This window comes from Mobula hypostoma, chromosome 21 (genome assembly GCF_963921235.1).
Source record: "Mobula hypostoma chromosome 21, sMobHyp1.1, whole genome shotgun sequence".
Classification (NCBI taxonomy): domain Eukaryota; kingdom Metazoa; phylum Chordata; class Chondrichthyes; order Myliobatiformes; family Myliobatidae; genus Mobula; species Mobula hypostoma.
The window spans coordinates 2,267,741-2,295,677 of NC_086117.1; the positions used below are offsets into that span (position 1 = coordinate 2,267,741).

General features: G+C 45.5%; 1 protein-coding gene across 7 annotated transcripts in view; it reads left to right on the forward strand.

The window, feature by feature from the left end:
- The window catches only part of rgs3a (regulator of G protein signaling 3a), a 283,964-nt gene that overhangs the window by 70,834 nt on the left and 185,193 nt on the right, over positions 1 to 27,937 (forward strand). For all 7 annotated transcript variants that reach the window (XM_063073265.1, XM_063073271.1, XM_063073270.1 and 4 more), the window contains 4 exons: positions 14,623 to 14,704; positions 21,931 to 22,036; positions 25,478 to 25,805; positions 27,190 to 27,229. In XM_063073265.1, the coding sequence (XP_062929335.1) occupies positions 14,623 to 14,704; positions 21,931 to 22,036; positions 25,478 to 25,805; positions 27,190 to 27,229 (556 nt within the window). The remainder of the gene's footprint in view (positions 1 to 14,622; positions 14,705 to 21,930; positions 22,037 to 25,477; positions 25,806 to 27,189; positions 27,230 to 27,937) is intronic.

A 27,937-nucleotide genomic window follows, 5' to 3' on the forward strand; every position in this document is an offset into this window, starting at 1 on the left:
GTAGTCAGACAAGTTAGTACCAAAGTAGTTCATGCAGAGCACCACCCCAATGCCTCCCATCTTCCAATACACTTTCGTCTGTCTATGATTTTAACACTGTCAATTTAGCAGCAGGGCGACAGGGCATTTTAGCACTGGGTGGTACAGTGGCGTAGCGGTTAGTGTAACGATTTATAGCCCCACCGACCCGGGTACAATTCCCACCACTGCCTGGAAGGAATTTGTACATTTTCCCTGTGACTGCATGGGTTTCCTCTGGGTTCTCCAGTTTCCTTCCCGAAGATGTACAGGTTAGTAGGTTAATTGGTCACATGGGTGTAATCAGGCAGTGTGGGCTTGTTGGGCCGGAAAGCCTGCTACTAAGTAATAGATAAATATAATTCACTGTGGAGGAGGTGCCTGCAGGGATTAAAGAGATTCTCATTTTTGGGTGTGCTGCTGAATGAGCTGCCTGCTGATGTTGTCTCAACAGATACGGCTGTGGCTGGCTGCTGAACTCAAATGAGCCACAATCAAATGTCAGAATCAGAATCAGGTTTAATATCACTGATGTATGTTGTGAAATGTGTGGTCTTGCTGCATCAGTACAGTGCAATATGCGATAACAAAAATGATACATTACAATATAAAATGTATATATATTCTTCCTGAAATGTTGGATGTGTGACTTCAGGCTCCTGTAGCAATGGGAAGAGGCATGCCCTGGGTGACGGGGTCCTTGGATGTCACCTTTTTGAGGCACTGCCTTTGAAGATGTCCTCAGTGCTGTTGAGGATAGTGCCCATGATGGAGCAAGCTTAATTTTCAGCTTTTTCCAATCTTGTCCAATCTTCCAATGCAGTTGTCCCTCCATCCCTGAGAGGGATGGAACCAGTTAGAAGGCTCTTCATGGAATATCTGCAGAAATTTGCGAGTGTCTTTGCTGATAAACCAAATCTTCTCAAACTCCTAATGAAATATATCTGCTATTGCGCCTTGCTTGTAATCGTGTCAATAATATGTTGGGCCCAGAATAGATTTTCAGAGACTTTGACACCCAGGAATTTGAAGCTGTTCACCCTTTCCTCTTTTGATCCCTCGATGAGGACTGATGTGTTTCCCTCAGTTTCCACTTCCTGAACTCCATAATCAAGTCCTTGGTCTTACTGACGTTGACTGTAAAGTTGTTGTTGAGACACCACTCAGGCAGATGATCTAGCTTGCTCCTGAACACCTTGTTACCATCTGACATTCTGCTAACAATAGTTGTGTTGTCAGCAAATTTACAGGTAGCATTTGAGCTGGGCATGGCCACACAATCGTGGGTGTAGAAAGAGTAGAGAAGTGGGCTAAGCACATGTCCTTCAGGTGTGCCAGTGTTGATTGTCAGCAAGGTGGAGATGTTTTTTACAATTACTTGTACATTGGGTTTTATAGGATTGCTTTTGTATTTATTGTGTTCTGCTTATTTTTTATGCTGCATTGGATCCTGACCAGCAATCATTTCATTTTCCTTTATACTCTACTTGTATACTGAAGCATCACAATAAACAATCTTCAATCAAATGAGTTCAAAGAGTATATTTCCTTGACAAGGAAGAGGAGAAGTTTGGGTGTCTTCCCTAGCTACCTATCTCCCACTACGTTATAACCTACTCAACACCTCTCCTCTCACACCTCTTCTAACTCGCTGTTTCTTGACGAAGACCAGTGCTTCACCCCAAGCCTTTGAGTCACCTTAGGGTACCCAGGTCTTCAGGGACTGGAGGTGGAGAAGGTCAGTAACTTTAAATTTCTTGGCAATATCACATAGTAGGATCTGTCCTGCGAGTGCCATCACAAAAAAGGCACAGCACACCCAGTTTCTTAGAAGTTTGCCTAGCATGTTCAGCATGTCACCTAAAACTTTGACAAACTAAGTAGAAATATGAGGCTATCAGGCAGGAACTTGGAAGCATAAATTGGAAACAGATGTTCTCAGGGAAACGTACGGAAGAGATGTGGCAAATGTTCAGGGGATATTTGTGTGGGGTACTGCAAAAGTACGTTCCAATGAGACAGGGAAAGGATGGAAGGGTAAAGGAACCATGGTGTACAAAGGCTGTTGTAAATCTAGTCAAGAAGAACAGAAGAGCTTACGAAAAGTTCAAAAAACTAGGCAATGATAGAGGTCTAGAAGATTATAAGGCTAGCAGGAAGGAGCTTAAGAATGAAATTAGGAGAGCTAGAAGGGGCCATGAGAAGGTCTTGGCGGACAGGATTGAGAAAAACCCCAAGGCATTCTACAAGTATGCCAAGAGCAAGAGGATAAGACATGAGAGAATAGGACCAATCAAGTGTGACAGTGGAAAAGTGTGTATGGAACTGGAAGAGATAGCAAAGGTATTTAATGAGTACTTTGCTTCAGTATCACTACAGAAAAGGATCTTGGTGATTGTAGGGATGATTTGCAGCAGACTGAAAAGCTATTAACAAAGAGGATGTGCTGGAGCTTTTGGAAAGCATCAAGTTGGATAAGTCACTGGGACCGGATGGGATATACCCCAGGCAACTGTGGGAAGTGAGGGAGGAGATTGCTGAGCCTCTGGCAATGATCTTTGCATCATCAATGAGGACAGGAGATGTTCAGGAGGATTAGAGGTTTGCGAATGTTGTTCCGTTATTCAAGAAAGGGAGTAGAGATAGCCCAGGAAAATATAGACCAGTGAGTCTTGCTTCAGCGGTCGGTAGGTTGATGGAGAAAATCCTGAGATGCAGGATTTATGAACATTTGGAGAGGCATAATATGATTAGGAATAGTCAGCATGGCTTTGTCAAAGGCAGGTCATGCCTTTACGAGCCTGATTGAATTTTTTGAGGATGTGACTAAACACGCTGATGAAGGTAGAGCAGTAGATGTAGTGTACAGTATACGAATTTCAGCAAGGCATTTGATAAGGTACCCCATGCAAGGCTTATTGAGAAAGTAAGGAGGCATGGGATCCAAGGAGCCCTTGCTTTGTGGATCCAGAACTGGCTTGACACAAAGGTTGGAGGTGTTGTGGATAGTGTGGAAGACTGTCAGAGGTTACAGCAGGACATTGATAGGCTGCAAAACTCTGCTGAGAAGTGACAGATGGAGTTCAACCCAGGTAAGTGTGAGGTGGTTCATTTTGGTAGGTCAAATATGATGGCAGAATATAGCATTAATGGTAAGACTCTTGGCAGTGTGGAGGATCAGAGGGATCTTGGGGTCCAAGTCCATGGGCTGACTCTGTGGTTAAGAAGGCATATGGTTCATTGAGCTTCATCAACCATGGGATTGAGTTTAAGAGCCGAGAGGTAATGTTGCAGCTATATAGGACCCAGGTCAGATCCCACTTAGAGTACTGTGCTCAATTCTGGTCGCCTCACTACAGGAAGGATGTGGAAACTATAGAAAAGGTGCAGAGGAGATTTACAAGGATGTTGCCTGGATTGGGGAGCATGTCTTATGAGAATAGGTTGCATGAACTCTGCCTTTTTTCCTTGGAGTGACAGAGGATGAGAGGTGACCTGATGGATGTGTATAAAATGATGAGCGGCATTGATCACGTGGATAGTCAGAGGCTTTTCCTAAGGGCTGAAATAGCTAGCATGAGAGGGCATAGTTTTAAGATACTTGGAAGTAGGTACAGAGGAGATGTCAGGGGTAAGTTTATTACGCAGAGAGTGGTGAGTGCATGGAATGGGCTACCGGCAGCACTGGTGGAGGTGGAAACGATAGGGTCTTTTAAGAGGCTCCTGGATAGGTATATGGAGCTTAGAAAAATAGAGGGCTATGTGTAAGCCTGGGTAGTTCTAATGTAAGGAATGTTCCACACAGCTTTGTGGGCTGAAGGGCCTGTATTGTGCTGTAGGTTTTCTATGTTTCTATGTTTCTGAACTTCTGTAGATCGACAGTGGAGAATATTCTGAATCATGGCCAGTTATGAAAACACCAATGTCCAGGAATGGAAAAGCGTACAGAAAGTGGTGGAAACAACACAGGAAAAGCCCTCCCCATCATTATACACATTGACGAGGAATGCTGTCACAGGAAAGCAGCATCCGTCACCAAGGGCACCCACCACACAGGCTATGCTCCCATCACACTGCCAGCATTGGGCAGGACGTACAGAAACCTTGGACCCCAAACCACCAAGTTCAGGAATAGTCATTGCCCTATAACCATCAGTTATTTCCTGCCTCTGACAGCCAGACACCACTTTCTGTTTAAAGTAGCTGATGGCCATCTTCCATTGAAGTCGTAGCTCAGTAGTTTGTCATTTAACGATCCCTCACAAGAGCCATCTATCTCTCGCTCCCTCACTATCCATCTATCCCTCTCTCCCTCACTATCCATCTATCCCTCTCTCCCTCACTATCCATCTATTCCTCTCACCCTCACTATCCATCTATCCCTCTCTCCCTCACTATCCATCAATACCTCTCTCCCTCACTATCCATCTCTCCCTCTCTCCCTCACTATCCATCAATACCTCTCTCCCTCACTATCCATCTATCCCTCTGTCCCTCACTATCCATCCGTCCCTCTGTCCCTCACTATCCATCTATCCCTCTCTCCCTCACTATCCATCTATCCCTCTCTCCCTCACTATCCATCTATTCCTCTCACCCTCACTATCCATCTATCCCTCTGTCCCTCACTATCCATCAATACCTCTCTCCCTCACTATCCATCTCTCCCTCTCTCCCTCACTATCCATCAATACCTCTCTCCCTCACTATCCATCTCTCCCTCTCTCCCTCACTATCCATCTCCCCCTCTCTCCCTCACTATCCATCAATACCTCTCTCCCTCACTATCCATCTCTCCCTCTCTCCCTCACTATCCATCTCCCCCTCTCTCCCTCACTATCCATCTCCCCCTCTCTCCCTCACTATCCATCAATACCTCTCTCCCTCACTATCCATCTATCCCTTTCTCCCTCACTATCCATCTATCCCTCTCTCCCTCACTATCCATCTATCCATCTCTCCCTCACTATCCATCTCTCCCTCACTATCCATCTATCCCCCTCTCCCTCACTATCCATCTCTCTCTCTCCCTCACTATCCATCTATCCCTCTCTCCCTCACTATCCATCTATCCCTCTCTCCCTCACTATCCATCTATCCCTCTCACCCTCACTATCCATCTCTCCCTCTCTCTCTCACTATCCATCTCTCCCTCACTATCCATCTATCCCCCTCTCCCTCACTATCCATCTATCTCTCTCTCCCTCACTATCCATCTATCCCTCTGTCCCTCACTATCCATCTGTCCCTCTCTCCCTCACTATCCATCTATCCCTCTCTCCCTCACTATCCATCTCTTCCTCACTATCCATCTATTCCTCTCTCCCTCACTATCCATCTGTCTCTCACTATCCATCTCTCCCTCTCTCCCTCACTATCCATCTATCCCTCTCTCCCTCACTATCCATCTATCCCTCTCTCCCTCACTATCCATCCATCCCTCTCTCCCTCACTATCCATCCATCTCTCTCTCCCTCACTATCCATCCGTCCCTCTCTCCCTCACTATCCATCCGTCCCTCTCTCCCTCACTATCCATCCGTCCCTCTGTCCCTCACTATCCATCCGTCCCTCTCTCCCTCACTATCCATCCGTCTCTCTCTCCCTCACTATCCATCTATCTCTCTCTCCCTCACTATCCATCTATCCCCCTCTCCCTCACTATCCATCTGTCCCTCTGTCCCTCACTAGTCATCCATCCCTCTCTCCCTCACTAGATCTATCTAACCCTGTCTGCTTCATGCTGACTGTTAACTATCAGTCTAATTACATTAGTTTACTGTCATGTTGGGCATCAGCTTTTCTGTATGTAGGAAGCCATCATGTAAGGATTTCAAATTCAAAGTAAAATTATTATTAAGTTACCTGTATGCCACCATATAGAGCCTTGGAATTTATTTTCTGACTAGTATTTACAATATATTAAAGAAATACAATGCCATTTATGACATTTTATGCATAAACAGATGACAAACAATCAATTCCTTGGTGTCCACATTTCCGAGGATCTCACCTGGTCCCTGAACTCCTCCATCCTGATCAAAAAGGTGCAACAGCGCCTTTATTTCCTGCGGAGCATCAAGAAAGCTCACCTCTGTCCCAGGTATACTGATGGACTTTTATCGCTGTACCATTGAGAGCATACTCACTAACTGCATCTCAGTGTGGTATGGCAATTGTCCCGTATCAGACCGCAAAGCACTCCAGCGTGTGGTGAAAACTGCCCAGTGGATTATCGGCACCCAGTTGCCCATCATTGCGAACATCTACCATAAACGCTGACTGGGCAGGGTGAAAAGCATTATCAAGGATGCATCTCACCCTAACCATGGACTTTTTACTCTCCTCCCATCCGGTAGACGCTACAGGAGCCTCCGCTCCCGCACCAGCAGGCACAGGAAGAGCTTCTTCCCTGAGGCTGTGACCCTGCTGAACCTCACATCACAGCGCTAAGCAGTATTGCACTATATTGTACTGTCTCAGTACTTTTATATTTGTGTGCTGTAGCACTTACTTTTTATTCACAGTTATTTTGTAAATTACACTATTCTTTTGCACTTCTGGTCAGATGCTAATTGCATTTCATTGGCTTTGTATCTGTACTCGGCACAATGACAATAAAGGTGAATCTAATCTAATCTAATGTGTAAAAGGAGACAAATGAAGCAAATTCAAAAAGAAATAATAATACTGAGAAAATGAGTTGTAGAGTTCCTGCACGCAAGTGTGTAGGCCGTGGAATCAGTTCAGAGTTGTCGTAAGAGAAGTAATCCACACAGGTTCAGGAGATTCAGGATGGTTGAACTTGGTGATGTGGCTCTGAAGCCCCTGTAGCTCTCGCCCAATGATAGTAGCACAGAAACCAAGAAACATAGAAATCTGCAGTGTAGTACCTTCGGCCCACAATGTTGTGCCGACCATATAACCTACTTTAGAAACTGCCTAGAGTTGCCCCACCACCTAGCCCTCTATTTTTCTAAGCTCCGTACACCTAAGAGTCTCTTAAAAGAGAATGGCCGAGATGGTGGTGGAGGTGGACAGGTGGGGGGGGGGGGGGTCATTGATGCTGGAAGCTTCCTTCCAGTGGCAGGACACCCCAAAAGTACTTTCCATTGTGTGCAGTGAGTGGGTGATTGGTGGATGAACATAATGTACAGTTAGTAAGTGATTGGTGGGTGACAATCGTGTGTAGTGAATGGGTGATTGGTTATTGATCATCATGTGTAGACAATGGGTGACCGTTGTGCAGTGAATGGATGATTAATGGGTGACCATAGGTGAAACCATGGAAAGCTAATTATAATTGACCATTACTTCTGTATCTTTCTCCACAAATAGTACCTTATTGACTGAATATTTCCAATATAATGATTAGCACTATTTGACACATGTACTTTGAAGCGCATAGTGGGATGTGTCATTTCCATCAATTCAGATCTGAGAAGACCAGGCTTCCAGCACCCACATAGCATGCCCATAACTTACAGACCCTATCCCGTACGTCTTTGGACTGGGAGAAAACCAAAGCACCCAGAGGAAACCCAGGCGGTTGTGGAGAAAATGTACAAACTGCTTAAAGACGGTCGTGGGAATTGAACCCTGATCTTAGAGGTGGTGCTGCAAAGTGTTGTGCTAACTTCTATGCTACTGTGTCACTCTTCATGTCTTTTGAAAGAGCAAGGTCAGTAGTTCGGACAGGGGCCTCGCTGCCTCGATTTCCTTGTTCACTTCTTGCATATCGTGGTCTTTCTTTGAATTTCAGTGACAGCGGTTCTTTGAACACTGAATGTGTTGGGCATATAAACAGCTCGAATTAAAGGGCTATCGAGTTAGGACACTCTTTGTGTCTTAAGCCACTGTAAAGCACAGCTGCACATACTAACAATGCAATGCAAAATTTAAAAAACTTCTCAAGAGTCATGCACAAAAGAATTGTGAAGAATTGGTTTAACATTACATAGAGATTTCTCTCTCTGGGATTTGTATGTTAAATTCTACCTTCAGCTTATTCTCAGTAGATGAATGTTGGGTAAAAATGTTAGTGTTTAATGTAAATGACTATTAAGGAAAGGGATAGAGGTCAAATGATCTAATTAGAACTTCATTAATATATTTAAACTGAGTTACTCACCTGTTTCGGATGACAGATTTCTGTGTCCTTCAGGTTTGCCCTAACAATGAATTTAGTCAACGTCACAGAAAATTGAAAAGTCTCTCAGACCGAAAACTAAAATTACTTAGCAACACTTACAAAATGTTGGAGGAACTCAGCAGGTCAGGCTGCATCTATGGAGGGGAATAAGGATCTGACATTTAGGCCAAAACCCTTCATCAGGACTTGATGAGTCGTGATGAAGGGTGTCAGCTCAAAACACCAACTGTTTATTCTCCTCCATAGATGCTGCCTGACTTGTTGAGTTCCTCCAGAATTTTGTGTGTATTTCTCTGGATTTCCAGCATCTGCAGAATCTCTTGTGGTTAAAAATATTTATTCATTGTGACTATTCTCTTTTATATTTGTACAGTTCATCTTCTTTTGCACATTGGTTGTTTGTGTGTAGGTTTTCACTGACTCTATTGTATGTCCTTGTTGTACTGTGAAGGTCTGCAAGAAACTGGATCTCAGGGTTGTACATGGTGACATGTACATTCAAAACCTTCAAACTAAATTTATTATCAAAGTATATATACAGTATGCCACCATATACAACCCTGAGATACATTTTCTTAGGCCATAAGACATAGGAGCAGAATTAGGCCATTCAGCCTGTCGAGTCTGCTCCGCCATTCCATCATGACTGATCCCAGATCCTACTCAACCCCATACACCTGCCCTCTCGCCATATTCTTTAATGCCTGGACCAATCAGGAATATATCAATGTCCACCTTAAATATACCCACAGACTTGGCCCCTACCGCAGTCTGTGGCAGTGTATTCCACAGATTCACTACTCTCTGGTTTAAAAAAATCCCTCTTCATCTCTATTCTAAAAGGTTGCCCCCCAATTTTGAGGCTGTGCCCTCTAGTTCTGGATACCCCCACCATAGGAAACATCCTCTCCACATCCACCCTGTCTAGTCATTTCAACATTTGGTAGGTTTTAATGAGACCCCACACAATCTCCTAAATTCCAGTGAGTACAGGCCCAGAGCTGCCAAACTCTCCTCATATGTTATTCGCTTCATTCCCAGAATCATCCTCATGAACCTCCTATGGAGACTCTCCAATTGAATCACATTCTTTCTGAGATATGGGGCCCAAAACTGTTGCCAATACTCCATGTGCGACCTGACTAGTGTTTTATAAAAGCCCCAACATTATCTCCTTGTTTCCATATTCTATTCCCCTTGAAATAAATGCCAACATTGCATTTGCCTTCTTTACCACAGACTCAACCTGTAAATTAACTTTCTGGGAGTCTTGCACAAGGACTCCTGACAGCTTCTGCACCTCTGATGTTTGAACCTCCTCCCCATTTAAATAATAGTCCACACTATTGTTTGTTTTACCAAAATGCATTATCGTACATTTCCCAACACTATATTCCATCTGCCACTTTTTTTGCCCATTCTTCCAATTTGTCTAAGTCTTGCTGCAATCGCATTGCTTCCTCAGCACTACCTACCCCTCTACCTGTCTTCATATCATCCACAAAGCTATCAATTCCATTATCCAAATCATTGACAAACAATGCAAGAAGTAGCGGTTCCAATACTGACCCCTGAGGAACACCACTAGTCACTGGCAGCCAACCAGAAAAGACCCCTTTTATTCCTACTCACTGCCTCTTGCCTGTCAGCCATTTCTCTATCCATGCCAGTATCTTTCCTGTAACTCCATAAGATTTTTTCTTGCTTAAGCAGCTTCATGTGTGGCACCTTATCAAGTGCCGACTGGAAGTCCAAGTAAGTGACATCCACTGCCTCTCTTTTGTCCGCTCTGCTTGTTACTTCCTCAAAGAACTCTAACAGATTTGTCAGGCAAGATTTCCCTTCACGAAACTATGCTGACTTTGATTTATTTTTTCAGTAGTTTCCAAGTACCCCAAAACCTCATCCTTAATAATAGGCTCCAACACTTTCCAAATCACTGAGGTTAGACTAACTGGCCTATAATTTCCTTTCTTTTGCCTTCCTCCCTTCTTAAAGGGTGGAATGATATTTGCACTTTTCCAATCTTCCAGGACCATGCCAGACTCAAGTGATTCTTAAAAGACCGTGACTTCCATTATCTCTTCATCAATCTCTCTCAGGACTCCGGGATGTAGACCATCTGGTCCAGGTGAATTATCCACCTTAACACCTTTGAGTTTGCCTTGCACTTTTTCCTTTGTGATGGCACTCACTTCTGCTCCCTGAGACTTATGGACCTCTGTCACACTGCTGGTGTCTTCCACAGTGAAGACTGATGCAAAGTACCCATTAAGTTCATTTGCTATTTCTTTGCCCCCCATTACTGCCTTACTAGCATCATTTTCCAGTGGTCCAATATCAACTCTCACTTCCTTTTAATTCTTTATATAACAGAAGAATGTTTAGTACCCTACATTATTGGCTAGTTTGCCCTCATATTTCATCTTTTCTCTTCTTATAGTTTTTTAGTTGCATTTTATTGGATTTTAAAAGCTTCCCAATCATCCAACTTCCCACTCACTTTTGCTACATTATATACCTTTTCCTTGGCTTTTTTGCAGTCCCTTACTTCCCTTGTCAGCCATGGTTGCCTACCCCCGCCATTTGAGAACAACTTCTGTGGGACGTATCTATTCTGCGCCTTGTGAGCTATTCCCAGAAACTTCAGCCGTCTCTACTCTGCCGTCATCCCTGCAAGTATCCTCCTCCAATCCACCTGGACAAGCTCCTCTCTCATGCCTCTGTAATTCCCTTGATTCCATTGTGATACTGATATATGTGGCCTATGATGCTTCTCCCTATCGAATTGTTGTATGCATTCAATCATATTATGATCACTGCCTCTTCAGGGTCCCTTTACATTTAGCTCCCGAATAAGATCTGGGTTTTTACACAACAACCAATCTAAGACAGTCTTTCCCCGAGTAGGCTCCAGCACAAGCTGCTCTAAAAAGCCATCTCATAGGTATACAAGAAATTCCCTCTCTTGTGATCTGACACCAACCTGATTTTCCTAATCCCCTTACATATTGAAGACCCCCGTCACAATTGTGTCATTATCCTTATTACATGCCTTTTCCAGTTCCCTTTGAAATCTCAAGCCCACATCTTGGCTACTCCACCCACATAGATTCACCATTCTCTGACCCTGTCACCTCTTTCTAAAGACTTAATTCCATCACACACCACCGCCTATGCCCTCCTGCCTGTCCTTTCGATACAAAGTATATCCTTTGATGTTAAGCTCCCAACTATGGCCTTCTTTCAGCCACGACTCAGTGATGCCCACGTCATATCAACCAATCTCTAATTATGCCACGAGTTCGTCCACCTTATTCTGAATGCTACACGGATTTAAACATAGCCCCTTCAGTCCTGCATTCTTTGCCCTTTTGAATTTTGCCTCTGTGGTACAATTTAACTCTGCTCGGTCTGCATTTGGACCCAATCATTGGCTTGTCCTTCCATACATCCATGTTACACCCATTGTAAACCCACTGGCTCATCCTCAGCTCTCTCATTCTGGTCCTCATCTCCCTGCCATATTAGTTTAAACCACTTTCAACAGCTCTTGTAAACCTGCTCACAAGTATATTGGTCCCCCTCAGATTCAAGTGCAACCCGTCCCTTTTGTACAGGTCACACCTGCCCCAGAAACCATAGAAACCATAGAAACTACAGCACAGAAACAGGCCTTTTGGCCCTTCTTGGCTGTGCCAAACCATTTTCTGCCTAGTCCCACTGACCTGCACACGGACCATATCCCTCCATACATCTCCCATCCATGTATCTGTCCAATTTATTCTTAAATGTTAAAAAAGAACCCACATTTACCACCTCGTCTGGCAGCTCATTCCATACTCCCACCACTCTCTGTGTGAAGAAGCCCCCCCCATTGTTCCCTTTAAACTTTTCCCCCCTCACCCTTAACCCATGTCCTCTGGTTTTTTTCTCACCTTGCCTCAGTGGAAAAAGCCTGCTTGCATTCACTCTATCAAAACCCATCATAATTTTATATACCTCTATCAAATCTCCCCTCATTCTTCTACGCTCCAGGGAATAAAGTCCTAACCTATTCAACCTTTCTCTGTAACTGAGTTTCTCAAGTCCTGGCAACATCCTTCTAAACCTTCTCTGCACTCTTTCAACCTTATTTCTATCCTTCCTGTAATTTGGTGACCAAAACTGAACACAATACTCCAGATTTGGCCTCACCGATGCCTTATACAACCTCATCATAACATTCCAGCTCCTATACTCAATACTTTGATTAGTAAAGGCCAATGTACCAAAAGCTCTCTTTACGACCCTATCTACCTGTGACACCACTTTTAGGGAATTTTGTATCTGTATTCCCAGATCCCTCTGTTCCACTGCACTCCTCAGAGCCTTACCATTAACCCTGTATGTTCTACCTTGGTTTGTCCTTCCAAAGTGCAATACCTCACACTTGTCTGTATTAAACTCCATCTGCCATTTTTCAGCCCATTTTTCCAGCTGGTCCAAGTCCCTCTGCAGGCTCTGAAAACCTTCCTCACTGTCTACTACACCTCCAATCTTTGTATCATCAGCAAATTTGCTGATCCAATTTACCACATTATCATCCAGATCATTGATATAGATGACAAATAACAATGGACCCAGCACTGATCCCTGTGGCACACCACTTGTCACAGGCCTCCACTCAGAGAAGCAATTCTCTACTACCACTCTTTGGCTTCTTCCATTGAGCCAATGTCTAATCCAATTTACCACCTCTCCATGTATATCTAGCAACTGAATTTTCCTAACTAACCTCCCATGCAGGACCTTGTCAAAGAAGTCCCAATTATCCCGAAATCTGAATCCCTGATCTCTGCTTCAATTCTGCTCCACACATTCATCTGTCACCTCATTCTATTCCTATCCTCACTGTTGCCTTGCACAGACAGCAATCCCAAGTTTACTACCTTTAACATCCTGCTTCTCAGCTTCCTTCCTAACTCCCTGTATTCTGTTTTCAGGACCTCCTCCCTGTTTCTTGCTGTGTCATTGGTCCCAATATGTACCACGACCTCTGGCTGCTCACCCTCCATTTTCAGGATATTGTGGATGCGTTCTGAAATATCGCAGACCCTGGCACCTGGGAGGCAAACTACCATCTGTGTTTCCTTTTCACACCCGCAGAATCGTCTATCTGTCCCCTGACTATAGAGTCCCTTGTTACTGCTGCCATCCTCTTCAGTTTCCCGTCCTTCTGAGACACAGGACCCGACTCAGTGCCAGGGGCACGGCCACTGTTGCTTCCTCCAGGTAAGTCATCCCCCACAACGGTACTCAAAATGAAATACCTATTGTCGAAGGGAATGGCTACAGGAGTGCTCTCCACAATCTGACACTCCCCATTCCCTCTCCTGACAGTCCACACATTTATCTGTCTCCCATAGCCTTGGGGTGACGACCTCCCTGCAGCTCCTGTCTATCACCTCCTCACTTTCCCTATCAAGCCGAAGGTCACCGAGCTGCAGCTCCAGTTCCCTAACACGGTCTGTAAGGAGCTGCCTCTCGATGCACCTGGTGCAGATGTGGCCATCGGGGAGGCTGGAAGTCTCCTAGAAATCCCACACCTGACACCCAGAACAGAACACTGGCTCTGCAGACATACCCCCTATCCTATCAAGCATTAATTCAGAAAAAATGAAATAAGAAATAAATTTACCTACTTACCTTGCCTCCGCCTGTTCTTGCCGGAGCCCTGATATACCAAAACCTCGCTGTGATGATTCAGGCTGCTTCGATGATGACTGCTCTGCTAGACAGTGCCCCTCTTTAAGAGAGAGTGGCTTTTTAAAGCTCTTCTCCGGACCTGTGCGGGAACACGTCTACTGTGTCTGCACGGTACTCCGGTTCTTGCGGGCATTCGTAGTAGGTATAAAGAAACAGAATAGAATCAGTGAAAAACTACACACAAAGACTAACAAGTCACCAGTATGGAAAAGGCAACAAATTGTGCAAAAAGAAAAACAAACTAATAATAATAAATAAATCATATACAATATTGAGAATCTGAGCCATTGAGTCTGTAAAAGTGAGTCCATAGGTTGTGGAATCATTTCAGTGTTGAGGTGAGTGAAGTTATCCCAGCTGGTTCATGAACCTGATGGTTGAGGCGTAATAACGGTTCCTGAACCTGGTGGTGTGAGTCCCGAGCCTCCTGTACTTCCTTCGTGACGGCAGCAGTGAGAAGAGAGCCTGGCCTGGATGGTGACTGCCCTTGATGATGGATGCTGCTTTCCTGTGACAGTGCTCCATGTCGAGGTGTTATGTACTTTGATAATAAATTTACTGTGAACTTTGATATTCTGGTACAACTTAATAACATTGCAGTTTAGCAAAACAAATAATAGGATTGCAAGTGGCCGTTGATTTGAATTGTCCTGATTGGTGTGTCGTGGCGCTGATGGGATTCTACACTGTTTTTACTTGTTTCAGGTGACGATCCCACGAGGAAAGGATGGGTTTGGCTTCACTATTTGCTGTGATGCTCCAGTCCGGGTGCAAGCAGTAGATCCAGGCAAGAGATTTATCTTGTTATTTATTTACTTGGAGGTAAAGCTTGGATGAGTCTGTCCTGGCCCAAGCAGACCTACCACTCAGCATGTCACAGTCTAATCATTGGACAACTTACAATGAATGGTGGTGGGGGGCGGGGGAGGGGACATTACCGGAACTTAATAATGTTGTTAGCTGTTCATTTAAATTGGTAACTTGGTTCATTATTCTCATATGTAATGAGGTGCCATGAAAACCTTTGTTTTGTATACCATGTCAGTGCACTGAGGGAGTAAAAGGGAAACCAATAACAGAGTATAGAGTAAAGTGTCACATTTACAGAGAGAGTGCAGTGCATGCAGACCATAACGTGCGAGCGTCATGACAAGGTAGATTGCGAGGTCAAGAATCTATCTTATCGTACGAGGGAACTCCCTAGTCTGACAACAGTGGTGTAGCAGCCTGGTAACTGAAAGAAAGATGTCTGGTAGGTGGGAAGCCAGGAAACATTTAAAGACTCAAGAAATGGGTGGTCTTGACTGAAGGAGGGAGGAAAATTCAAGGTTCAAGATTCAAGATTGTTTAATGTCACTTCCAGTTCATTTGTTCATCCTGTGCCGTGTGACATGAGTGATCATCGTCTTTCCATGACAACGATTGTTCTTGGCAAATTTTTCCACAGAGGTGGTTTGCCATTGCCTTCTTCTGGGCAGTGTCTTTACAAGACGGGTGACCCTCAGCCATTATCAATACTCTTCAGAGATTGTCTGCCTGGCGTCAGTGGTCACATAACCAGGACTTGTGATCTGCACCAGCTGCTCCCACGACCATCCATCACCAAGACACAAGTGTGAAAAAGAATGAAGTAATTGTTACTCTGGATCTGATGCAGCATAGAAAAACACAATAAGATAAAGAACACAATAAATAAAAATACATAAGACAGCTTATATACATAGATTGATTGTATGTCCATACAGTGACATGAGGCACAAGAGTGTAAGTACATAAGGTGACTGACAGAAAATATAAAAGTAGTGGTGGTTGGGGGTGTGGAGGGGTGGGTTAGTGTGCGGAGGGGAGGGTTAGTGTGCGGAGGGGAGGGTTGGTGTGCGGAGGGGAGGGTTGGTGTGCGGAAGGGAGGGTTGGTGTGCGGAAGGGAGGGTTGGTGTGCGGAGGGGTGGGTTAGTGTGCGGAGGGATGGGGTAGTGTGCGGAGGGATGGGGTAGTGTGCGGAGGGGAGGGTTAGTGTGCGGAAGGGAGGGTTGGTGTGCGGAAGGGAGGGTTGGTGTGCGGAGGGGTGGGTTAGTGTGCGGAGGGGTGGGTTAGTGTGCGGAGGGATGGGGTAGTGTGCGGAGGAGTGGGGTAGTGTGCGGAGGAGTGGGGTAGTGTGCGGAGGGGTTGGGTAGTGTGTGGAGGGGTGGGTTGGTATGTACAGGGGTGGCTTGGTGTGTGGAGGTATTGATCAGCCTTACTGCTTGGGGAAATGCTGGTGAATGAGTGAAAGTGCAGAGGGATCAAAGAAATGAAGAAAGGTTGAAATTGTGGACAAGGATAAAAGAAATGAGAGAGTGCTAGAAATGTAAGGTCAGTTATTTTCTGATTGTCCCAGGCTGATGGAAGATCAGTGACGGTCTGATTGTCCCAGGCTGATGGAATGTCAGTGACGGTCTGATTGTCCCAGGCTGATGGAAGATCAGTGACGGTCTGATTGTCCCAGGCTGATGGAATGTCAGTGATGCTCTGATTGTCCCAGGCTGATGGAATGTCAGTGACGGTCTGATTGTCCCAGGCTGATGGAATGTCAGTGATGCTCTGATTGTCCCAGGCTGATGGAATGTCAGTGACGGTCTGATTGTCCCAGGCTGATGGAATGTCAGTGATGCTCTGATTGTCCCAGGCTGATGGAATGTCAGTGACGCTCTGATTGTCCCAGGCTGATGGAATGTCAGTGACGCTCTGATTGTCCCAGGCTGATGGAATGTCAGTGACGGTCTGATTGTCCCAGGCTGATGGAATGTCAGTGACGCTCTGATTGTCCCAGGCTGATGGAAGATCAGTGACGGTCTGATTGTCCCAGGCTGATGGAAGATCAGTGACGGTCTGATTGTCCCAGGCTGATGGAATGTCAGTGACGGTCTGATTGTCCCAGGCTGATGGAAGATCAGTGACGGTCTGATTGTCCCAGGCTGATGGAAGATCAGTGACGGTCTGATTGTCCCAGGCTGATGGAAGATCAGTGACGGTCTGATTGTCCCAGGCTGATGGAGGATCAGTGATGGTCTGATTGTACCAGGCTGATGGAAGATCAGTGATGGTCTGATTGTACCAGGCTGATGGAAGATCAGTGACGGTCTGATTGTCCCAGGCTGATGGAAGATCAGTGACGGTCTGATTGTCCCAGGCTGATGGAATGTCAGTGACGGTCTGATTGTCCCAGGCTGATGGAAGATCAGTGACGGTCTGATTGTCCCAGGCTGATGGAAGATCAGTGACGGTCTGATTGTCCCAGGCTGATGGAGGATCAGTGATGGTCTGATTGTACCAGGCTGATGGAAGATCAGTGACGGTCTGATTGTTCCAGGCTGATGGGCACTGAGAAGTTTCAGTGAGAAGTTGACTTGCTGTTCAGTGAGCCTCACTCGGACAGCAGAGGAGGACATTGTCCATTACAACTCTTCTCTCCCTTCAGCACAACGAACCAGGAAAAGGTGAAAGCCATTCAGCCTGTCAAACCTGTCCCACCGTTCAATGCAATCCTGGGTCATCTCTCCTGTACCAGTCTTTGTTTCATTTATTTGGAGATCCAATGTGGAACAGGCCCTTCTGGCCCTTTGAGCCACATGACCCAGCAATCCACAACTTAACCCAGCCTAACCACGGGACAATTTACAATGACCAGTTAACCTACTAACCAGTACGTCTTCGGATTGTGGGAGGAAACCGGAGCAACTGGAGGAAATGCAGGCATTTCACGGGGAGGAGGTGCAAGCTGCTTACAGAGAATGCTGGGATTGAACTCTGAACTTCGAAGCCCGAAGCTTAATAGGATCACACTGCCAGCAGCGCTACCCAGGTGCCCAGTTTGCCCGACCCGTCTTCCTCAATGTTTCAAATATTTATGTATTTCCACATTAAACATATCTAATGATCCAATCTCCACTACCACCGAGGCAGAGGATTCTGGAGATTCACCCTCTGAGAAATGACATTTCTACACAACTCAGAGTTGAATCACAACCTCATGATCGCCATCTGAAGCAGTTGGTGACTAGTATCCATGACTGGCCTGCAGACTCCCACCGCCACCTTCATCACACTTTCCTGCCCACCACCACCCCGTTAGGAGACATCCTTCACCCCCAGTACATCAGAGGACAGACACAAACTTGCACTCCAACACCCGTTTGAACTTTTAGTTCATTCCCTCAAGGGTCTTGTCACCACTGTTTACTCCCCGCCATAGATACTGCCTGACCTGCTGTGTTCTTCAGCATTTTCTGTCTGTTGCTCTGGATTTTCAGCATCTGCAGAATCTCTTCAAAGGTTTAAAAGTTCAAAGATTCATTTTATTGTCAAAATATGCATGTACAATACAACACTGATATTCATCTTCTCCAGAGAGCCATGAAATACAGAAAAGGCATGGGAGTCATTTAAAAAAAAGACATCGATCCCCTCCCCACACAAGAAGGAAAAAGAAACCGAATTCACAAACCTCAAACTCCCCACCACCTCCCGCAGACAAAAAAAAACTAACAGATCACCCACACAAAAAATGGCAGCTGGAACATCAAACCCCAAACCCCCAACCATCTCCTTCGCAATAAAGAACAGCGACAATAGCATTAAACCCTAACCCCCTCTCTCACACACAAAAACCAAAAGATCACCCACACAGAAAAACTAACAAGAACATCAGAGTGCAAATCCCCAACCCTTCCCTCACACAAAAACCAACACATCGGCTACCCAGAGCCCTAACCCGCCAATTGGCAACAGGAAAGAAAACACATAAAACTGAAGGAGAGGAGAGCAATATAAACTACAGTGCAATAATCACATAAATCTCAGAATCCCGCCAGAATCGAAGAGAGTAGCCACTCGGTCTCAGTCCTTCTGTGAAGAACGACCACCATGCTGCCAATCTGTGGCCTTCTGCATGCAGTCGACCCACTACCGAATGGTGTGGACGCATGGCCTCTGTAGAGACTGACTGCTGACGTCCCCCGCAATCGCCTTGATGCTTCAATCTTCCTCGCTGCTTCAAGATGAAGTTATTCATGTCCCAGCGTCCCATCTCTTGTCTTCCGCACGATGTAGCTCATGCTCATGGTCATCTCTGGGAACAGCAGAGCACCAGATCACTTGATCGAATTCCAAAATGCACGTCACAGACTCCAACAGTTTTTGAAATGTGATAAAGGCAAAAAGAACAAGGAAAGGAGAAAGCATAGAAACAGTGAAATAATTGAGTTTGGCTATCTGGGAGATGCCATATGGGTTCAAAGTTCACAGTAAATTTATTGTCGAAGGACATGTATGTCACCATATACAACGCTGGGACTCCTTTTCTCGTGAGCTTACTCAATACACATGAGGGATGTTTGAGTGAGCTGGAACGTAGGAGGATGGGAGGCGACTGGATAAAGGTGCGTTAGTTGAAAAGAGGCATAGAGTGGGCAGCCAGTGTCTTTTCCCCATGGAGGAAATAGCCAGTACCAGAGGTGAGTGGAGGAAAGTTTATGGGAGATGTCAGAGGAAGAGTTGTGACACAGAGTGGGTGGGTACTTGCAATGCACTGCTGGGGTTTGGTAGAGGCAGATAGGGATACTTAAGTGATTCTTCTAGAGACTCGTGGAAGCTGGAAGGAGATAGGGCAATGTGGGAGGGAAGAGATAGATTGATCATATATACAGTAGGCCACAAAGTTATGAGTTATTAGGTTTTGGGCTACTTGGAGGCACATGATAAAATAAGTCATAGTCAGCATGGTTTCCTCAAGAGAAAATCTTGCCTGACAAACCTGTTGGAATTCTTTGAAGAAATAACAAGCAGGATAGTCAAAAGAGAATCAGTGGATGTTGTGTACTTGGATTTTCAGAAGGCCTTTGACAAGGTGCCACGCATGAGGCTGCTTAATGAGCTACGAGTCCATGGTATTACTGGAAAGATTCTAGCATGGATAAAACAGCGGCTGATTGGCAGAAGGCAAGGAGTGGGAATAAAGGGAGCCTTTTCTGGTTGGCTGCCAGGGACTAGTGGTGTTCCGCAGGGGTCTGAGTTCTATGTTTTATGTCAATGACTTGGATGATGGAATTGATGGTTTTGTGGCAAAGTTTGTGGATGATATGAAGATAGGTGGAGGGACAGGTAGTTTTGAGGAAATAGAGAGGCTACAGAAGGAATTAGACAGATTAGGAGAATGGGCAAAGAAATGGCAGATGGAATACAGTGTCGGGAAATGTATGGTCATGAACCTTCATAGAAGAAATAAAAGGGTAGACTATTTTCTAAATGGAGAGAAAATTCAAAAATCTGAGGTGCAAAGGAATTGGGAATCCTTGTGCAGGATTCGCTAAAGGTTAATTTGCAGGTTGAGTTGGTGGTGAGGAAGGCAAATGCAATGTTAACATTCATTTCAAGAGGATGAGAATATAAAAGCAAGGATGTAATGCTGAGGCTTTATGAAGCACTGGTGAAGCCTCACTTGGAGTATTGTGAGCAATTTTAGGCCCCTTATCTAACAAAGGATTTGTTGACATTGGAGAGGTTCAAAGGAGGTTCACAAAAGTGATTCCAGGATTGTAATGTGATGAGCCTTTGATGTTTCTGGGCCTGTACTCACTGGACCTCAGAAGAATGTGGGGTGACCGCATTGAAACCTATCGAATGTTGAAAGATGTTGATAGAGTGGATGTGGAGAGGATGTTTCCTATGGTGGGAGATTCTGAGGCCAAAGGACACTCCCTCGGAATAGAGTGCTGTCCTTTTAGAATGGAGATGAGGAGGAATTCCTTTAGCCAAAGAGTAGTGAATCTGTGGAATTTGTTGCCATAGGCAGCTGTGGAGAACAACTCATTGGATATACTTAAGGCAGAGTTTGATAGATTATTGATTGGTCAGGGTATGAAGGGATATGGGGAGAAGGCAGGAGATTGGGGCTGAGGGGGAAATGGATCAGTCATGATGAAATGGCGGAGCAGACTCGATGGGCCAAATGGCCTGATTCTGCTCCTCTATCTTATAGTCTTATGGTGTAACATCGTGGGCTTGTATTTCGCTGTACTGTTCTATGTTAAATCTGCTCACAACATTCCATACGCAGAATCACAAAGGCTATTTAATTTGGCTGAGGTATCCGTATTCCAGTATTCTCTGCAAAGCACACAATGTCCCGGGTGAACTCAGCAGGTCGGGCAGCATTTAGGAAAATGAACGATCAGTCAATGTGATCTGCGGCATGTCACATCTGTGGGTTTGCTTTTGCTGCCTTGTGTCCAGATTTAAATGGCAATGTGAGGTGTTTATTGTCGGTTCCTGTGAGAGTAGGCCCTCCACTGAAGAGGAAATGGAGACTCGCGATGTTAGTGGTGGGGCACCATCTATGATTTTGTCATCCTGTTCTAGGAAAGGTGTGGTTAAACTGGAACGAATGCAGAACAGATTTAGTCCTGGCAACGCGGATGTTGTCAGGACTAAAGAGCATGAGTTACTGGGAGATGTTGGCCGGGTCTTTGGCGTGTAGGAGACTGAGAGGTGACCTTATAGGAATATTGAAAATCATGAGCAGCATGGACAAGATGGACAGTAACAGATGGTAGTGGGCAGAGTTTTAGGGTGAGGGATTTATAAGGGATCTGATGGGCAACTGAGAGTGGTGAGTCTATGGAATGAGCAGACAGAGGAGGTTGCTTAGGCAGGTATGCGGAGGGTGGGGGAGAAACAGGGTTTAGAGCGATACGGGCTGAAAACAGGAGATTGGGACCAACGGGGTGGGTTGGCAGGAACTGATTGGGCTGAGTTCATGACTCTAGTTGGTCTGGTTTCACACACAATTAGACGTTGATCTAGAGCCACATGAGTCAGACTGGACAGTAGTATGAGCCTTGTCTTTCTTTCAATGTTTTTCTTTATTAATGTAATAGTTTATAACTTTTTCTTAAATGATCCACTAAAGGAATTGTAATTTACCCTCGTGCAGGGCATAATGCTGACGTGTTACAGTGCAGTGGTGTTTTTCCCCAGGTGGCCCAGCCGATCAGTCCGGGTTACAGTCCCTAGACACTGTGCTCCAGTTGAATGGACAACCTGTCGAGCAGTGGAAATGTGTGCAGCTCGCTCACGCAATCAGGTAAAACTCACACACCACCGATGCTAGCCATCTCAATTAATTTCAGTTAATCAAATGGATTGCAACTAAATTCATCACGAAGGTTTTCTCATCAAACTGGGCAAAGATTTTTAACAATTTAACAATGCCTTCTTCTCATTACCTCCATCAGGAGGAGGTACAGAAGCCTAAAGCCACACACTAAATGTTTCAAGAGCAGCTTCTTCACCTCCATCAGATTTCTGAATGGACAATGAATCCTTGAAAACTCCCTCATCATTCCATTTTTTGTGAACTCTAAAATATTTGGGTCTCTGCCACAAAACAACAAATTTCACGTTCTCTAATTTAGTTGTAGTATAATAGTCTGGTTGTTCCTCAAGTAGTGTCAAACAAGAGAAAATCTGCCGATGCTGGAGATCCAAGCCACACACACAAAATGCTGGAGGAACTCAGCAGGCCAGGCAGCATCTATGGAGAAGAGTCCTGGCCCGAAATGTTGACTGTACCCTTCTCCATAGATGCTGCCTGGCCCACTAAGTTCCTCCAGCATTTTGTGTGTGTTGCTTCTCATTTAGTGTAACTGTTTACAGCAACAGTGATCACTGATTGGGTTCGGTTTCTACCGTCTTCTCGAGGGAGTTTGCACGTTTGCTCCATGACCATGAGGGCTTCCTCTGGTGCTCTGGTTTCCTCCCACATTCCAGAGACGTACCAGTTAGGGTGAGGGAGCTGTGGCCATGTTATATTGGTGCCAGAAGCATGGTTACACTTGTGGGCTGCCCCAGCACAATCCTCACTGAGTTGATTTGATGCAGGCGACGCATTTCACTGTATGTTTTGGTATACATGTGACAAGTAAAATGAATCTTATTCTCACCCTCCTCGTCCTCCCCTACACCTGATCTCACCTATCACCTGTCTCATCTGATCTCACCTATCACCTGTTTCACCTAATCTCACCTATCAACTGTCTCACCTGATCTCACCTATCACCTATCTCCACCTGATCTCACCTATCACCTGTCTCACCTGATCTCACCTATCACCTGTTTCACCTGATCTCACCTATCACATGTCTCACCTGATCTCACCTATCACCTGTTTCACCTGATCTCACCTATCACATATCTCACCTGATCTCACCTATCAGCTGTCTCACCTAATCTCACCTATCACCTGTTACACCTGATCTCACCTATCACCTGCAAGCTTGAACACCTCCTGCTCCCCCCAACTTCTTATTTTGGCATCTTCCCCCTTCTTTTGCAGCCCTGATGAAGGGTCACGGCCTGAACTGTTGATTGTTTATTCCCCTCCATAGACGATGCCTGGCCTGCTGAGTCCCTTCAGCATTTTGTGCGTGGTACTCAGGATTTCCAGCGTCTGCAGAATCTCTCGTGCTTGTGTTGTGTGAGTTGACCTGTCAGGAGTTAACCAGCCTTTTATCATGACTCCCTGGGCTGCTGATGGGATAAAGGTGTCCAGCAGAGAACTTGCTGTGTGGAGCTGCATTTCCCACAGCTGCTTGTGTCTACAGTCAGCGTGCGTCTGTCCCGAACTTGGTATCAGACTGGTTATCGCCCATAAACAGGAGCAACTCTAATGAATGGTTCAGTTGGGGTTGGATGTGTGCCCGATTGTAATAAGCTGGCAGCATCAACTTTCCATGGTCCCTGGGAATGTCGAGCCACCGTGACTGGCTGTACGACTTCCTGCAATAAATAGCATGCTGTTTGTTTTTGCCCCAGTGAGAACTTGCAACGAGTAATCATTAAATCAGCTTCGATCCTGTGTAATATTTTGTGATCTCTGTGGTCAGATAACACTCTTTCACTGTTAGACTGGGAGTTTTGTTAAATATTGTGTTTGGCTCTGAACCTATGCTCTTTTCCAATGCTGGTTGTCTGCCTTATTCAACAATGACAGGAGACCTGTGTGGGAGAGTTTTTTAAAGTGGAAACGTTGTTACACTGGCTCAGTTCCACTCTGTTGACCCCAGAGGTCCGGGTCCAGTGGTACAAGTGATTATTACAACCGGGGTCTTCCTTGGGGCAGACTATTATTTAAATGGGGAAAGAATTCAAAGTTCTGAGATGCAACGGGACTTGGGAGTACTCGTACAGGATACCCTTAAGGTTAACCTCCACGTTGAGTCGGTGGTGAAGAAGGCGAATGCAATGTTGGCATTCATTTCTACAGGAATAGAGTATCGGAGCAGGGATGTGATGTTGAGGCTCTATAAGGTGCTGGTGAGACCTCACTTGGAGTACTGTGGGCAGTTTTGGGCTCCTTATTTAAGAAAGGATGTGCTGACATTGGAGAGGGTTCAGAGAAGATTCACTGGAATGATTCTGGGAATGAGAGGGTTAACATATGAGGAATGTTTGTCCGCTCTTGGACTGTATTCCTTGGAGTTTAGAAGAATGAGGGGAGACCTCATAGAAATATTTTGAATGTTGAAAGGCATGGACAGAGTGGATGTGGCAAAGTTGTTTCCCATGGTGGGGGAGTCTAGTACGAGAGGGCATGACTTAAGGATTGAAGGGCGCCCATTCAGGACAGAGATGTGAAGAAATTTTTTTAATCAGAGGGTGGTGAATCTATGGAATTTGTTGCCACGGGCAGCAGTGGAGGCCAAGTCATTGGGTGTATTTAAGGCAGAGATTGATAGGTATCTGAGTGGCCAGGGCATCAAAGGTTATGGTGAGAAGGCGGGGGAGTGGGACTAAATGGGAGAATGGATCAGCTCATGATAAAATGGCGGAACAGACTCGATGGGCTGAATGGCCAACTTCTGCTCCTTTGTCTTATGGTTGCAGAGGATGACCATGAGGTCTTCTGTGCCTTGTCATGCCCTCCCTTCACCCTCGACAGAGCGTTGCAGATCCTCCTTCCTGGCCGTTGGATATTGGATCTCATCCACCCAGTCTGCCTGTACTGACTTGGTATGTTAGGACAGGCATGTCCCTGTCTCACTGGGGTATGAGGCCTGCCAGCTCCTCTCAGCTGGTTGGCCCACCTGTAGAAGCAGTGTACCGGGGTGTGGCTGCTGTCAGATGCAGACAGCTTCTTGGAGCAACAGTGAGAACTGAGTGTCCAGTGGGGACCAAAGATGAGTGAGCTGCCCCAAACTGGATATGACAAGCCCCTTCACCATAAGACCAATAAGACCAAGGACATAGGAGCAGAATTAGGCCATTCAGCCCATCGAGTCAGCTCTGCCATTCCATTCTGTCTAATATGTTATCCCTCTCACCCCCATTCTGCTGCCTCCTTCCTGTAACCTTTGACATCCTGACTAATGAAGAACCTGTCAAACTCAGCTTTAAGTATACTCAATGACTTGGCCTCCACAACCAGCTGTGGCAAATAAATCTGAATCTGCAGATCTCTGGCAGAAAATTCCACTTTTTATCAACATTAACTTCTTACTTTAAATGGTGCACTGTTCCTTTGCAGAAATTGTCCCAGTCAGATTATAGTGTTAATCTGGCGACTGGTCCCGCATTTGAAACCCAGCTTCGAGCGAATGATTAGAAGACCATCCAGCAAGTTGAACCAGGATTTGCAGTCTCCACCCAATAAGCGCGAGAGGTACTGCAGTCAGCCGGTGGGACTGCTGGAGCACAGGGAAAGTTGTCGTGTTGTGTACGACGGTACCAATGGGGTCGTACTTAACAGCTGGGAGCGACGAGAGGAATTTGTGCAGAATGGAGGTCTGGTCCCAAATGTTCCATCCGAGGGAGACAACATCCTCATTCTGTCACCAATAAAACGGGGCAGCCAGGTAACGCCTGCCAGGAGAAGGGCAGCTCCATTGAATCAGCAATATTAGAATATTTATTTAGAATCCAACAGCAACTAATCTGATTTTTCAAATATCTTTGACAATGATAAATTCTGCTTCTCAGGAAAGTAATCACTGATGTAAGTTTGAGATACGGGTAGGCTGGGCTGACTTGCTGGGGTTTAAGATGAATCTCAAAGGAAACAGAAAGACGGAAGAATCTTGATAACTTGGGGAAGATAGAGAACACGGAACATTATGGCACACACTGAGAAAGCCCTTCAGCCCACAATGTTGTGCTGATCTTTTAACCTACTCTAAGATCAATCTACCCCTTCCCTCTCACAAAGCATCCATTTTTCTATCATCCATGTGCCCATCTGAGAGTCTCTCAAATGCCCCTATTGTACCTGCCTCTACCCTCACCTCTGGTGCCCCCTCACATTAACCATTACCACGCCGTGTCCTTCTGGAAATTTATAAAGACTATTTTTATTTGTCACATGTGCATAGAAAAATACAGTGCACATCAACGACCAGCACAGTCTGAGGGTGTGCTGGGGGCAGCCCGCAAATGTCACCACACTTCTGGCACCAGAACTGCATGCCCACAACTTACTAACCCTAAACTGTCTTTGCAAACCGAAACACCCGGGAGAAACCCACAGAGCCGTGTGGAGAGACAGCAGTGGGAAGTGAATTCTGATCGGTGGCACTGCAAAGTGTTGTGTCATCGTGCTGCCAAGCTGCGCGCCAAGCTGCACTCTGTTGGTGGTTCAGGGGCAACTTCGATGGGAATGACAGGCTGGATTAGGCGGTGGGTGGATGAGCAGTTGTTGGTACCTGAGATGGTGTGAGTGGGGCAGACTGTCTCTCTGAGCTGTGATGACCTGGGTGAGGCTATGGGCACTTTGCACTTTCTCTGACAGACAGAGTATTGGTTATGATAAAACTACGTTCAAACCATTCTGGGTGAAGGGCCAGATTATCTTGGGTGCCACAATGTAACAATTTGTGTAACAATGTTATGGCTCGGGGCGTTGGAGTTCAGAGTTCATTTCTAGCATCCTCTGTAAGAAAGTTTGTATGTTCTTCCCATGTGCGCGTGGGTTTCCTCCGGGTGCTCTGGTTTCCTCCCACGGTCCAAAGACGTACAGGACAGTAGGTTAATGGGTCATTGTAAATTGTCCTGTGATCAGGCTGGGGTTAAATCGGTGGGTTGTTGGACGGTGCGGTTTGTTGGGTGGGAGGGCCTGTTCTATGCTTTATCTCTAATTAAATAAAATCTTTCCCTTTCTACCTGTCAAACCTCTCCTTATGTGCCATTGATGTATTACCGAGTCACATGATCAAAGTAAATTCTCCTAATTGTAATACTTTTCAGATTCTGAGGCCAGTACCTCAAGATAACCACGTCATTTATGGTAAGTGCTTCAGCTTAGTCGTACTGCAATCTTCCTGTTCAATATTATAACAGTACTGTCACTTAGTAAATCTAGAAACACACACAAGGCGTTGGGGACTCAGCAAGTCAGGCAGCATCTATGGAGAAGAAGAAATAGTCCAAGATATTTCAACATTAGACTCACTGATCACCAAAGACCATTAGACATAGAAGCGTTTGGCCCATCAAGTCTGCTCCACCTCTACATCCTGGCTGATTTATTATCCACTCAATCCCATTCTCCGACCTTCCTCTTGTAACCTTTCACTTCATTACTAATCAATAACCTGTCAACCTCCACTTTAAATATACTCAATGGCCTGGCCACAGCTGTCTGTGGCAATGAATTCCACAGATTCACCATCATCTGGCTAAAGAAATTCCTCCTCATCTCTGTTCTAAAGGAACATCCCTCTATTCTGAGACTGTCCCCGCTGGTCAAGACTCCCCCACAATAGGAAATATCATCTCCACATCCACTCTATCTAGGCCTTTCAGTATTCAACAGATTTTGGTGATATCCTCCCTCACTCTAAATTCCAGCAATTACAGGCCCAGAGCCATCAAACACACGTACATTAACCCTTTCATTCCCAGGATCATTCTCGTGACCCTTTTTTGGACTCCCTCCAATGCAAGCCTATCTTTTCTTCGATATGGGGCCCAAAATTGTTCATAATACTCCAAA